Source organism: Sander vitreus, chromosome 7 (assembly GCF_031162955.1).
Source record: "Sander vitreus isolate 19-12246 chromosome 7, sanVit1, whole genome shotgun sequence".
NCBI lineage: Eukaryota > Metazoa > Chordata > Actinopteri > Perciformes > Percidae > Sander > Sander vitreus.
Window position 1 is genome coordinate 2,538,629 of NC_135861.1, and position 15,920 is coordinate 2,554,548.

Consider the following 15,920-nt stretch of genomic DNA (forward strand, 5'->3'; position numbering starts at 1 on the left):
GTGAAGGAGTTCAAGTACCTTGGGGTCTTGTTCGCGAGTGAGGGGACAATGGAGCGGGAGATTGGTCGGAGAATCGGCACAGCAGGTGCGGTATTACATTCAATTTATCGCACCGTTGTGACGAAAAGAGAGCTGAGCCAGAAGGCAAAGCTCTCAATCTACCGGTCAGTTTTTGTTCCTACCCTCACCTATGGTCATGAAGGCTGGGTCATGACCGAAAGAACAAGATCCAGGGTACAAGCGGCCGAAATGGGTTTCCTCAGGAGGGTAGCTGGCGTCTCCCTTAGAGATAGGGTGAGAAGCTCAGTTATCCGTGAGGAGGTCGGAGTAGAGGTGGTTCGGGCATCTGGTAAGGATGCCCCCTGGGCGCCTCCCTAGGGAGGTGTTCCAGGCACGTCCAGCTGGGAGGAGGCCTCGGGGGAGACCCAGGACTAGGTGGAGGGATTATATCTCTAACCTGGCCTGGGAACGCCTCGGGATCCCCCAGTCGGAGCTGGTTAATGTGGCCCGGGAAAGGGAAGTTTGGGGTCCCCTGCTGGAGCTGCTACCCCCGCGACCCGACCCCGGAAAAGCGGATGAAGATGGATGGATGGGAAAAGGAACCGCCCACATGTCCAGGAGGATATAGTGAACACGCGGAGGGTCAGAGAGGGACTGTTTAATGTGAATCCACAAGGTAGAAGCATCTTTTCAGTCCGCTGCAGCGTAAAATCCTGTTTTGTGATGTCATTTCGTCATTAAATCTTCATTGGACCCGAGCTTCTCCTACCCCAAAAACTCAAGAAATACGCAACAGGACCAAACGGCCGAAATTTGGTCCGAACAAATGAGGTAGTCTCGGTCCGGATCAAACTGAACCGGACTTTCGGTCGGACTTTCAGGTGTGAAAGCCCCCTGAGTTACCACCGGAGTACGTCCAGTCTCAATTACCACTTGAGCTTTAAAAACTTGAAAACTATCCCTTTTTAAAGTACATTTAGAACTGATAAAAATGTACGTAAAAGTTGCAATTAATCGCGAGTTAACGGTGGACAATCATGCGATTACTCGCGATTTCAAAATGTAATCGATTGACAGCCCTATATCTTCATAGGGGAACAAACTGATTTGTCATGTTATTGATTATGGTTACCTTGGTAGATTCAAGATTGTAAATGTATAAAAGTATAAATGGTTTACCCTTTCTCGATGTCTCCCGTACTGATGAAAAAGACAGCAACCCTCTCCGCCGTGTAAATCCGCCCTCTTCATTACTGTTGTGCCTTTCTGGGGAAATTCACATTATGACATAATGTTAAGTTATCAATTAATTAATGACTGAATTGTCTTCAATTAAATCCAGACATTTACATCACTGTGATTGTGTATTGTATATGATGTATGATATATACTGTATATTTATATATGTATGTATATGATCTTACTTTTTATACGGAGAGATGAGAAGCTGAAACTCCTTCTTGTGTTTGGAGACAGTTGCTGCTCCAACTTCTGAGAGAAATGGGAATAAAGACACATTTCAAATGAATATAAAACTAAGATGTGAATTATCCAATCAATTAGTGGACCCAAAATAAAGGATTAGTAGAATTTTCCACCTTGCTAGCTAAATAAAAAAGCATGTTAGTCTGTAGGTCAGTATCTCAACAGCTACAGTAGCCTACTGGTTATGCGACATATATTGAGAGGATGATTCCTAATGATTTTGGGAGACTGTCCTCCCACGAAAAACACTCCCAGAAGTTGTATTTACGACCTATATTTACATTTCTATTGATGCCGCCCTCTAGTGGGTGTAGTAATTATGGCGGGAGCTAAGCAGGAAGTAAGGTGAGGAAATATAAGAGCGCCAAAGATATTATTTTTAAATCTTTACAATCATTCCCAGAAAGAACCACGCACGGGCCAAAATGTCTTCCAAACTTGCCATTTTCAGCGTGTAGCTCGCTAGCTCGAAGTTTGTTGTTCTTTCCCGAAGCGAAACAGAGTTTGAGAGCGGTGAGAGACAGAGCGCGGAAGGTGAGGGGGCTTTATCCTGCAAATGTACTCCTGTTGATCAAGACTAATGCAAGCGTGACTTGTAGAAGAGTGCAGAAAGTGAGTGACATAATGCGCCAGGCAATTATTCTGGAAATGTACTCCCAATTGTCTCAAATGATTTACTTTGTACAGTAGATACCTAGGGACCAGATTAACAAGATGTTTGCTGCATGGTCCAAGGAATACAAACAATATGGATTTTGGACAAAACAAGTCTGAAAAAGTAGCAAAAATAATAAGTCCAGCTTTAAAGTCATGTAAAGTGTTTTAACTGCAATTTGTTATGGTATTTACTTAAAGCTACAGTGCGTAGTTTCTGTCTCCCCCGTGAGGAATCTTAAGTAATGATAACAACTGTCGGCGAGGCCACATGATACAAGCCTTCCGGGATGGCTAGTAACCAAGGAGGACACGGAGGATTAAAAAAATAACCATGATGGACTCTTCAGAAGAGGTATATCTTCACTGCGCGTGAAAATCATCGGACACCACACTCTTCTGAACATAGTCATACTGAGAAACCCAGAGAGAGTCGTGTGGAGCTGATAGTCTTAATTAGCTTTGTAGCAACTCATCTGGCAATGGCTTGAATGTAACGGACGTTCGTTATTATAAAAAAGTTACGCACTAAAGCTTCAAACGGTAATTGCTAAGGGCATTTAATATAAACATTATGTTGGTATGAGTCTATTAAATCTTGGTGGGGGTGCCCTGGTAGCTCACCTGGTTGAGCATGCGCCCCATGTACTAAGGCTCAGTACTTAACCACAACGGCCACGGGTTCAATTCCAACCCATGGCCCTTTGCTGCCTGTTGCCCCCCCTCCTCCCTCTCTACCCACTTTCCTGTCTTCATCAGTCTTATCAAATAAAGGCCAGAAAGCCCCAAATAAACAACCTTGGTGTACAGTCTCACACTGTCTAGTTTTTACGTGGCTTTAATTGTGTTTTTTTGTTCTGCTGTGACCTTAGAACATGTGTCAAACTCTAGGCCCGCGGGCCAAATCTGGTCCCTCGCAGACTTTGATCCAGCCCGCATATCAATTTAGGATCACAATAAATTTTGGGCGGCATGTTTTTTTTTGCACTTTTTTCTGTGTTTTTGCCACTTTTTCTGACGTTTTTTTTGGCGCTTTTCCAGCGTTTTTTTCGATGTTTTTGTTGCTTTTTTCAATGATGGCTAAGGAACCTTTTTACTGACTTTTAGAGCTTTATGTCGACCAAACTGTAAGTGAGAAGACTATATGAGACATACAATAATACAGTCAAAGATATTTTACTTTTCTCTAAATAAATAAGAGCATGTCAATAAACTGTACGTCTGGCCCTCTCTACGTTGTGTCAATTCAGTCAAATCTTTTAAAAAGCATTTGAAGACTCTGCTGTTCGAGCAGGCTTTTAGGCTTCTGTTGTGATATTCAAAGCCAGGCTCAAACCCACCTTTTTACATTGGCCTTCCCGGCATTTTAATTGTCTTACTCTGCTATGTTTGTAATTAAGTGTTTGTCTTTTGATGTCGTTTTAGCCTAAATCACTGATTTGTAAGTGTATTTTATTACCCTGTGGCTAATACGCTATGTACAGCACTTTGGTCAGCGCGAGCTGTTTTTAGATGTGCTATAGAAATAAACTTTACTTACTTACTTACTTTAGTTAGTCGAGGGGTTTTTATGGTTGTTTATGTTTTCTATTTGTATTTAAATCTTCTTGTATTTTAATTTGTTGTACTGTATTACATTTTATTGTGAAGCACTTTGCGATTTTTATCTGTGAAAGGTGCTATACAAATAAACTTTACTTACTTACTTATTTTCCAGTGCGGCCCTTAGTGAAACTGAGTTTGACACTCTTGCCTTGGAGACTGAAGTCAGTGTGTAGCCCAAGTCACTGACACTAGCTAATACTAGTTTACGGATACCACTCCTTTACTGTTGTTGCTTTGGTTTGTTGCTGCAGCTGTTACAGTTAGTTGTGCTAATGACTCTTGTTTGAACACTCAACTGGAATCTCATACTGCATGAACTGTGTATGAGTATTATTGGTTATTCTGCATGGGAAGACACGACCACTATTTTTAGCCGACCAAAATGACAGGACATGATGATGCCCTATGGGAAAACTCCCCAGCAATATAAACCACCAGTGTACAAAAGGAATGCGTCAAGGCAGGGTTAGTGGAGCGCGACATGGAGTTAGGTATTTGTAATATGAGTGTGTTTACAGTTGTAAAACATTGCCATTCTGCTTTCCCATTTTTTTTGTTTCTGAAAGTTTTAGCATTTGCTTTTCAGTCAGTCGTTGAGCTTTCCTGGGAAAAGTCGTCTGGCACAGGAAGTGATGAGTTTTATGTTTCTTGTTTGTTTTGAATAAACCGGTTAGTGAGCATGAGCAGGAAGGAAAGCAAAGAGTGCCGCCTACATTAAAGTGCTCATATTATGCTTTTTGGTTTTTTCCCTTTCCTTTATTGTGTCGTAAATCTTTTCGTGCATGTTATAGGTTTACAAAGTGAAAAAGCCCAAAGTCCCCCCCAAAGGGACTTACCATCTCCAACAGAAAACACTGTTCACAAACTGCTCCAAACAGCTCTATTGTAGTCCAGCCTTTACTTCAGAGACAAACGTGGTCACTTTGGAACACACGTTATAGACCTCAACAGTCCCGCCCACAGCCGACTCCGGAAGTAAGAATACAATACAATTTCTCCATTGACAATTGGATGTATGTAAGCCATAAAATCATAACCATCGACGGTAGACTTAAAACCAGCTACGACATGACTCGGCGATTGTATATGCTCATATAGACGCCAAAAAGTTCATGGGGCACCAACCTTGTTTTGAGATAAATGTCTTTTATTTCGCGATGTCTTGGATAAGTACTTCATTACCCACAATCCTAAGCGTAACAGCAACGTCTCTGATTTGTCCAACTCGTTAGCATAGAAACGTTTACCGTACTCGCGAAACCGCGAACGGCTAGAGCGAGCTTCTGCCATTGAAGTCTATGATAGTTTATGTATGGTCACCATTCATCTCGTAGCTGGTTGGCTTGGTTCCAGACTTAAAACTCTTTATATAAGCAATTTTCGAAAACGTCAATCAAACAATTGAATGGGGAAAAACATTGTTGAGCTCTATAATGCTCGCCTAGCTGCTAGCGTGGTACGCCCTCATACTCTGCAACTGACAAGCTAGCAGTGCTTACCTAGCTACTGAGCATGAGCGACTCCCAACAAAGATGGAACAGAAGTGTGATGCCTCACTCTGTAGCTAAAACAGAGAGCTCAACACACAGGGTGAAAAGAGGAGCTGCAGCAATGTGCAGTACAACAAAAATATATATATATTTTTTTAATTAAACCATGTAAACCTATCCTGAAATAACCTCTAAATACAATTATGAACCTGAAAATGAGCATAATATGAGCACTTTAAGTCAAAACACTTTAACAGAAAGTCCAAGAGAGAAGAAATACCACCGAACACTGAATGAGACTGAGGCCCCGTTCCAACCTGGTTTTAAAATCCGATCCGAGAGATCGGATCAGAAGTGGACAGCTCTAGGTACGTGTGTTAACACCTGGCAGTAGAACGTGTCTCCAAATGCGTCCTGAGTGTGTTCCTCAATCCCATTTCCATAGGCTGGTTGTGTGTGTTGATTTAAAAACATCAGTAGACATGGGGAGGGCAGTGCGAAACAGCAACACAATCACTGCTTATCAGGGGTTTTCCTGACTCACAATCGGCCTTTTTTTAGGCACAACAGTAAGCATGATCAGTTTGCGTACAGCGTTACCTTATTATATATATTATAACATAAGTTAAGGTTTGTTTTTTAGAAGAGATTTGAGGAATTTCAAAAAGCGAACATAAACGCTTCAGCTTTAGCACCAAATGATCTCCTTACACATTGGTCTAGAAAAAATGTGGGCGTCACCAGGGGGCGTAGCACAAAATTCTGGGCCCTGTAGAAAGGCATTTTCTATGGGCCCCTCCGTGCATCCACAGCTATTCATTCTAGCATCTTTTTGGGCCTTCCTCACATGAAGGCCCTGGGTACTCAGTTCCCTTTTCCCCCCCAGTCCGACGCCCCTGGGCGTCACTATACGGAAAGCTGAGTTTGTTTTTGATATGAAACACACAGGGATCAGTTATATGCAAATATCTTAAAAAGGCAAACTAAAGAACATATGTGAAAATGCCCTTTGACCTTGGAGGGTTAAACATGGACCTCTGGTACTGCAGCCGTTCATCTGCACGTACAGCAGAACAGAAAATCTGCAAACTTTCCCTCAAGTTACCAGCTAACACTAGCGGTAGCTAGCTAGCTTGGTTGGCAGAACACTGAACAAGACATTTTTAGGCGACCAAATGTTCCAATTAACTTTGAGTCAAAGTTTAAGATAAACACGGGCAACAACCAAAAACAAGTTGAGGTCTTGGAAAGACAAAAAAGTCCAGGGTGCTCAGGAAGTTCAATCAAATGTTTGAAGGTGCTCTTTGGGGTCGGGAATTCAATTAAGTGTAGAAAAAAAGCTAAATCCAAGGCACTCTTCTTCAAAATGATTTAAAAAGCCTTTATTTTACTGGCTATTTCATAGTAGAAAATTTAAAAGACGCAAAAAAGGGAGAAGCAACCCACGCGCAGCGGCACAGACAGCCTTCTTCAGGGTGTGCTTCCCAGACAAACAATCTCCCCTTTTGTGTAGGCTTATTGGAAACACCTGAGTGACATGGTGAGTTACCACATGAAAACATGCCAAAACAATCCACTAGATGGCTGGCTGGCTGTAAATGTTCACATGCAAACACGTTGAGGTCTATTTTAATGTCCACAGTGTTAGCATGGTTAGCATCGCTAAGCCTCTGTCCTGATTGACAGGTCCTAAAGCATCCCCTGCTTTATCATCTGTTGTAAAATAAATGGGACCATAATTTACAAAATAAACATCATGCTGTGTTTGGATATTCAGTTTTGATGTGATGTCATAATTAAACCTAATGTTGACATGGCACACTGATTAAAAAGACTTTATATCAAAAGGTTGCCGACCCATGCCATACATAGAGGCTTTAATTGAAATCAAATCCTGCTGCTGCCTCTAAACAGCTCGCTCCAGCCCTGAAAAAGCACACCAGGCCACCAAAATGCAAATGTTATTTTAGGCCTCTGGCTAGTGGCCGATGGAGTACTTTCAGACCTGCGCACACTTGTCCTTCCTCTGGCTTATCATTCACTTCAAAGAACAGATGGCTTCAGTGGCTATAGTGACCACGCCTTTAAGTACACAACACAGGATGGGATTTATACGCTGACTCCATCACAGACACACACGTTTATGACATAATTCAAGTCAAGTCAATTTATTTATAGAGCACATTTAAAACCAACCCAGGCTGAACAAAGTGCTGTACAAAGTTATATTATGTTATAAAAACAAAGGAAGACAATACAAATATAGACACAACGAACAAACAAATATACATAAAACATACAAACAACACACTTCTATACAAATGTCCCTAAACTAAATCATACGCCAAAGAATAAAAATGTGTTTTAAGACGAGACTTAAAGATCTCGGCAGTAGAGGAGGACCTAATATGAATGGGAAGTTTGTTCCAGAGTCTTGGGGCCACAACGGAGAAGACACGATCACCCTTTGTTTTCATCCCAGACTGTGGAGTAGCTAAAAGGAACTGATGAGACCATCTTAGGTTCCTGGAGGAGTGATGTAGGGTAAGGAGATCAGCAATATATAAAGGGGCCAATCCATGTAATGCCTTAAAAGCAAGTAACATTACCTTAAAATCAATTCTATATTTGACCAGTAACCAGTGAAGAGAAGCCAATACCGGGGAGATATGATCCCTCCTTCTGGTACCAGTCAACAATCTAGCAGCTGCATTCTGGACAAGCTGCAGGCGTGATAAAGATGATTGGCAAATCCCAGAATACAAGGAATTGCAGTAGTCAATACGAGACGAAATAAGAGCATGAATAACAGTCTCCAAGTCCTTATGACAGAGGAAGGATCTTAGTTTAGCGATAGTCCTGAGATGAAAAAAGCTACATTTGACAACAGAACTAATTGTTTGTCAAATTTCAATGCTGGGTCAAAGATGAAACCTAGATTTCTGGCAAAAGGGCGCACACTTGAGGCTAAAGTCCCCAAATTTTTCAAAGGTTTGTCAACTGAATTAGGGGGGCCAAACAACATGACTTCTGTCTTATTCTCATTAAGTTGGAGAAAGTTGTTAGCCATCCAGCACTTAATGTCTTTCAGGCAGTGAAAAAGGGACTTTAAAGAGTGATAAGATATGTTATATGTGAAGAATTGAGCCCAATGGGAGCATGTATGTCATGAATCCAGCATCTTGAGCCTGTTTTGCCAGTGTTTTGTTTTTGCTGTAACCTGAAGTTCGTTTTTCCTGAGTTTCCTGAACACATCCCTTCCCTGCCGGATCGTTAGCGTAACCAGTATGTTTAGCTCTCGTATCAAGCTTCTAGTTTTGGAAAGTCTTTTGCTGATTTTGTCTCTTTGCCTGTCGCTAATCTGCCACCTGTTCCTCTGTCTACAGTTACTCACCTGGATTGTCACTCACACCTGCCTGGCTGTCTACTTTACTGCAGCACATTTGGATCAGCACAAACCCCTACAGCCTTCCAGCATGGACCTAATCGTTTCTACATTCAATTTCCAAATAAATACTCACCTAGTATTTTCTACTTACCTTGTCCTGGTCTGCTTTTGGGTTCCTGCACTAGACAAATCGTGACAATGTACACAGAAAATAAAATTGGCCCTAAAATCGAACCTTGAGGGACACCACATGTAATTGCTGCCGAAGAGGGAAAAGATATTTCCAATTTCAACAGAAAAGGTTCTATTTTTTAAATAAGAATTGAACCACTGTAACAGCCTGGATCCCTACCCTATGCTGAAGGCGATCCAACAAGATGGCATGATCAACAGTGTCAAATGCAGCACTAAGGTCCAGCAAGAGTAAAATGGCATAATTTCCTCCGTCACCGAACAAATCATTTAGCACTTTAAGAAGTGCTGTTTCTGTGCTATGGTGTACTCTGAAACCACACTGAAAATTGCCCAAGACATTATTTTCACTTAAAATGAAGAGAGCTGAGCAAGAACAACCTTCTCCAAAATCTTTGACATGAACGATAATTTAGAAATAGGCCTAAAACTGTTACAATCAATAGGGTCAAGGTTGGGTTTTTTAATTAGAGGCTGAACCACAGCATGTTTAAAGCTAGATGGGACTGTGCCATTCATAAGAGAGCTATTTATAACAGACAAGAGGCTGGGACCAATAGTATCAAATACCTCTTTCAAAAGACGAGAGGGGACAATATCTGAGGGTGAATAGGTAGGTTTCATGTGTGATACAATATCCATCAATGCTGACAGGGCCACAGGCACAAAACAATTCAGAGAAGCAGGGCGTAGGATTGATTTAGAAGGGTCATGATTAGTAGGTGAAATACAAGATCTGATAGTGTCAACCTTGTTGATAAAAAAGCTCAAAAATTGTTCTGTGATTTCAAACGTAGCATCAGGTAGTGCAATAGCATGATTTAGTGCAGTATTGCACGAAACACATTTTTAGCTATGATATCAGAAAAATGCTTTGCTTTAGATGCATTGACAAGGCGTTGGTAGGATACCTGGTGATCTCTCAGTATCTCATAGGACACTTGCAGTTTATCTTTTTTCCATTTCCTCTGCTTTTCTACACTTTTGTCTAAGGGCTCACTGTTAAGCCAAGGTTGGGCTTTGACTTTGGGTCACTTCAGTTTAAAAGGTGCAACAATATCAAGAACATCTGTGACAGTGGTATTAAACTGAGTAACTAGCTCATCTGTAGACAGAGATGCGGAGGTTATCTCTGTAGGGCTAGCAAAAGGACAAGCTATGAAAGCGTCAAAAAATTGCCTAGCAGTGGACGGGTTCATTGCTCGGATGTAGCGATCTGGCAAGCAAGGTTTCGGTAATGGATTAGAAAGTGATGCATTAAAAATCACAGGTTTATGGTCAGATAGACTAGCAACATCCAGCTCAATATTTAAAACAGGAAAACCTAATGATAAAACAAGATCCAGTGTATGACCATGTTTGTGTGTGGGACCAGTTAGAGACTGAGTGTCAGAGATATGGCTTGGACCCAAGTGCAGATATGCGAGAAGGGAGCAGCAGTTAGAAATAATAATAATTTAATGATAACACAAAGAGAACTTACAAAACACGCAAGCTGGTAATGTCCAAACACAAGAAAAACCAAGGAACACGGAAGGAACGGGGAAATCAAAGAACACGAAAATATAGCTTACACGGGAAGGAACTCACACACAAGACTCACGACGGATGACGAATGACAACAACAACAGACACAGAAAGCACAGAGACTAAATACACAAGATTTGATTGGACAGGGCAGAAATGTAATGTTTAACTAAACTCTTAATTGTGGAGTTTGAAGCTAGTGAGTGTCCCATTTTCCATTTTCCATTCTGCATTCCTGTAACGCATTCTCATGAAGTATGAAATCCACTGAAATTAGGCAAGCGCTGGCTGGTCACGTGACGCCGGCTACAGAGCTCCGTGAATTGTTGTTCGTATCAACAACCGCTGCGTTGGCGACATTTAAGTTTAGGCACCAAAATGAGTAGTTAAGTTTGGGAAAAAGATTGCGGTTTGGATTAAAACACTCCCGGGACACAAACACGGGTGAAAGTCTTGCGTTTTCCCTGGGAAGCGAAATCCGCTCCCCAGCTCTAAAGCTCAACCTCTCAAGGTCAAGTCTCAAGTCTCTGAGCTAGAGTCCACATTTTGCATCCAGCTATTCTTTAGTTTGAGCCTTGTCGTTTAAAGTTTTTAAAGCCCAAACTTCTGATGAACGGCACAGCAGCTGCCGGTGCGGTCGGCATGTTTGTTGTCCTCTCTATGATATAGATCTCCCAGATATGTTACATAGGTAGATTAGAGGTTACGCAGGGAGGGGAATAACATGCAACTCATCAGACGTTTCCTTAAAAATAATGATTGTAGGGGCGCCCTATGGCTCACCTGGTAGAGCGTGCGCCCCATGTACCAAGGCTTAGTCCTTACCACCAAGGGCGTAACTTTGGGTTCAACATTGAGGGGGTTGAGATCACCACTTTTAGGCAAAACTTAAATTTTGAGCATATCAAACACTTCATTTCCTGCATTCTGATCAATTTTGTTTTCAAATTTGTGCCCTTTCTGCAACATGTTATGCAAATGTCTTTATTTTTGTAGCGCAAAGGAAATTATTATTAGATTTTGCTTACGGCCCAGGGTTCCAATCCAGCCTGCGGCCCTTTGCTGCATGTCTTCCCCCTCGCTCTCCCCACTTTCCTGTCTGCAACTGTCCTAGCCATTAAAGGGCAAAATGCCCCAAAAATTACCTTAAATAAAGCTTGTACACGAGTCCTGCATCTCGTGTCCGAGTCGGGTCTGAAGTCTTTTGAGGATGAGTCCTGCATCAAGTCTGACGTCACTGTGTGTTCGACTTAAGTGTGACTCAAGTCCAAGTTTCAAACTCCAGTCCTTATCTCCGGTGGAAACATAAATACCCTGATAAAATGAAGTACTCTGTTTTTGTTTTGCCTAGTGATGGTATGATAAGGTAAAAATAAGGTAAACAGTGGTGGAAGAAGTATTGAGATCCTTTCCATTACCACCACTGGTGTGATGTAAACAGTGGGTGGTCTAGACCTCGGTAGGTAGGTTCAGGTTCAGGTTCAGGTTACTTTATTTGTACCCGTAAGTAGATTTGTTGTGCAGCAAGAGAATGACATCCATCATGACACACAACTACAAAAAAACACCAAACATTGACACAAGTACTCACAATCTAATCCAACTACTCAAGATTCCACCAATTAGGACATAGGAGAGCGGGAGAGAGAAAAAAAAAAGAAATATTCACATATATAATCTCTCAAATAAAATCAAGATAACAGGAAGTTTACAACCGAATTAAAATGCTTCTATCATATCTGTGCAAAATCACTACGGCTTGTTAAGCTCGGTGATAGCAGCAGGAGCAAAGCTACTTTTGTACCGCTTTGTTCTGCTCTTTGGGAATGAAAAACCTCCGTCTGGAGGAAATAAGCTTACAATCATTGCACAAAGGGTGGGCGTCATCATTCAAGATAGATGTAGCTATCCTCTGTAGCTGTCTGGTGTACAGGGATGCTGGGTTAAGTTGTGGCTCCCCAATCAGCCGACTGGACCATTTCACTATCTGGTTTAAGGAATTACTCTGAACTAATGTTAACTACTCTTTCTTTCCTCACTGGCTCAAATGTGTAAGCCATTTGGTTTCTAGAAACACCCCCAAAATACCGTTCTGCTTCATCTCCTGCCATATTTCCTATATTATCTAAAATGTTTCTCTAGCGCAATAGAAACTGTGACTGTGACTGCGTTCCAACTCAACCAACCAACCGTATGACGTAGTGAGTGACGCGTCGGCAATATGGCGGCAAGCCAGAGCGTAAGCATATCTAAGTACCAACCATAAATCTAATATAACGTTTATGTCATTTTTTTTCCCCAACACACTTCATTTTGTTCACAATTTGTCAAAAGCTGGAAGTTTCATGTCTACTTTAAGGGTGCATGACCAAACCATGACACCAAGGAAAATGACAGAACTGACTCAATAAAAGCCAGATGAAACATGGTCATTATGGTTTCGATCAATATTAAAATATGGGAGTTTCCTTCAACAATGTAAGCGGTACCATTCATAATTATTTGATAGAACGTGTTTCACACTACAATAAATACAATACCTATATAATAGGTCATTTGTAATCAATCTTACATTTCACTAGAAGCCATTTAAAGCAACACTATGTAACGTTTCCCTCTTCGGTCCCCCTACAGGTTGTCTCATAAGTGGGAAAAGTTACATAGTGTTGTTTTAAGTGAAAGCTATAGAGCTCAACAGTGACCGTCCACTTTTTTTCGGCTCTGTGAAAGTGTTTTTTCCCATTTTTCCCAGTTTCATTGACGTTTTGAAAATTGCTTATATAAAGAGTTTGAAGTCTGGAACCAGGCCAACCAGCTACGAGATGAATGGTGAGCATAACACATTTGATTCGGCGCAAAAAAACATTTTGGAAACGGCAAAAAAGGCAAAAGGTACAACACCGTGTACAGAAACTATCATAGGCTTCAACGGCAGAAGCTCGCTCTAGCCGTTCGCGGTTTTGCGGGTATGGTAAACGTTTCTATGGTAACAGCCAGTTGGACCAATCAGAGACGTTGCTGTTACGCTTAGGATTGTGGGTAGTGTAGTTTTTCTCCATAAGATCGCAGATAAAACATGTTTTTCTTGAAACAAGGTTGATTTCATACGAACTTCTAGCTTCTACAGGAGCAGAAACTTTCGTTTCACAACCACGTAGACATTATGGGATGGTTTAGACCACGTAGCTCGGGTTCAGGCTACCTCGCCTGGTTTAGACATTATGACTGATATTCTAAATCCTTATGGAGAAAATCAATGGGATTTTTACTTCCGGAGTCGGCTGTGGGCGGGACTGTTGAGGTCTATAGTGCGTAGTTTCTGCCGCCCCCATGAGGATTTCTAAGTAATGACCTGGTAGAGCGTGCGCCCCATGTACCAAGGCTTAGTCTTTACCACCAAGGGCGTAACTTTGGGTTCAACATTGGGGGGGTTGAGATCACCACTTTTAGGCAAAACTTAAATTTTGAGCATATCAAACACTTCATTTCCTGCATTCTGATGACTTTTTCTGTAACAATTTGTGCCCTTTCTGCAACACGTTATGGTGCAAATGTCTTTATTTATGTAGCCTAAATGAAATTATTATTAGATTGGGGGGGGGGAATTGCACTGCACTGCAGTTTTGATTATTGGGGGGCTGTAACCCCCCCCCCCCCCCTGTAAAGTACATCTATGCTTACCGCAGCGGCCCAGGGTTCGAATCCAGTCTGCGGCCCTTTGCTGCATGTCTTCCCCCTCTCTCTCTCTTTCCCCACTTTCCTGTCTGCAACTGTCCTAACCATTAAAGGCCAAAATGCCCCATATACTGTACGAAGGCTCAGTCCTTACCGCAGCGGCCTGGGTTCGATTCCAACCCGCGGCCCTTTGTTGCAAGTTACGCACTTAAGCTTTAAATGTGTCACTAAAATCAGTCTGCAGCACTTTTGTACTAACGTTGAACTGGAAAGCTTTGCCAGTTGAGACAGGTGGGCAGGAAGTTGCAATTGCAAATAATAAGTTACCAATATATACTGGGGGGGGGGGGAATTTCACGTCTTTACACATGAATACCCTTAAGTCATAAAATGCAAACACACACACACACACACACACACACACACACACACAGGTTTGTGGCACTATCTTTGTGGGGACCCCTCATTGAAATAATGCATTCCCTAGCCCCTTACCATCACAACTAAATGCCTAACCTTAACCCTTACCCTAACCATAACGTAATTCTTTTTTTTTTTAAGATTATTTTTTTGGGGCTTTTCCCTTTTTATTAGAAAGTGGATAGCTATGAAAGGGGGAGAGAGATGAGGAATGACACCCCACAAGTATACTGTATTCCCGGTTTTTGGACCCCATGAATATAGTTAAACAAGAACACACACACACACACACACACACACGCACACACACACACACACACACACACACACCTGACACTCAACATCAAAATTTGCGTGCACTTATAATGCGGTCCCAACCACAGGAAGTGAAAGTCAGGTTGTTATGATAAAAAGTTTCTATTCCTCCTGTCATGTGATATTCACAGAAACAGTCAGTGTCTCAGATGTTAACTGTCTTTAACCAGTTTTCAAATTGCAACCGACTGTTCAGAGCATCGCGCCTTCGTTGCTGATACCTGTCAGACGCTGATATCAATGAATTGTACCAAAAGTGAAAGACAAATGGCAAGTTAATTACAGTTGAGCCTGTTCAAACAAGTGAAGCAGCCTTGAACTCAAAACACAAAGAGCATGGTTTATGGAAGGAACACGCTTACCACCTGTGCTTGCTGTGACGTCTTGTCCATTTGTCTTGGCTGAGCAGATGAATGAAATCTTTTTATTCACCGAATCCAGTTTCTCTAACGTTACGACTTGTTAAATGCTATGTCATAACTTTATTCCTCCGTCAATAAATACCAGCTTAAAATGTTGTCTTCCACAGCATATGCAGGCAGTGTAAACTGTTGTTAGCAACGATGAAGCAGCAAGCGGATAAGGAAGTGCACTTGTTGAAACATGCAGTTGGTTGATGGACTTCAGTCTCAGGCTGGGATTTCCTCTTTCAATGTTAGACCAAAGGTGACACAATTGGGTGTGTATGTGTGTGCGTGGCTCTCTGTGAGTATTGTGCAATGAAACCTGTTTGTCAGCTTTAGTTTATGTACTACTTCGATTAACGATTAAAGGGTCATTTTGTTTTTCAAGCTGGACCCTATTTTCCCATGCATTGGTGTCTAAGTGACTTATTTGAACAAATGCTTTTTATATTGGGCTGCAATGTAACCCAATAGAGCAAATGTTCACTGTCAAACCATGTCCACCAAAAGTGCTGTTTTTGCCACAGACTCAGCTCAGATCATTATTCTAAGTGTCTGACAACATTATGGAAAGGATCCCTACAGAGATAGACCTTTTTGTTAAAGAGTAAGATCCTTTTCGTTTAACCAGAAACAGCCCTGAATTTTTTTACATTGGTTCTCACTTCACGTTTCACTCAACCCTCTTAAGTTATAATTTCCTTCTCTTAATTTCATTTTCTTAATACAAACAGGAAGAATTTTCTATCTAACTCGACAAAGTAT

At 41.6% G+C, this 15,920-nt stretch overlaps 1 protein-coding gene across 5 annotated transcripts in view; it reads right to left on the reverse strand.

The window, feature by feature from the left end:
- The window catches only part of dennd2da (DENN/MADD domain containing 2Da), a 51,645-nt gene extending 36,279 nt beyond the window's left edge, over positions 1–15,366 (reverse strand). Inside the window, exons 1-3 of one of the 5 annotated variants that reach the window (XM_078254197.1) lie at positions 15,114–15,366; positions 1,425–1,491; positions 1,180–1,266 (exon numbers count right to left, since the gene is read on the reverse strand). In XM_078254197.1, the coding sequence (XP_078110323.1) occupies positions 1,180–1,266; positions 1,425–1,491; positions 15,114–15,143 (184 nt within the window). In that variant the 5' untranslated portion in view covers positions 15,144–15,366. The remainder of the gene's footprint in view (positions 1–1,179; positions 1,267–1,424; positions 1,492–15,113) is intronic. The other 4 variants (XM_078254198.1, XM_078254195.1, XM_078254196.1 and 1 more) reach the window with 4 other exon arrangements.
- Positions 15,367–15,920: the final 554 nt, after the last annotated feature.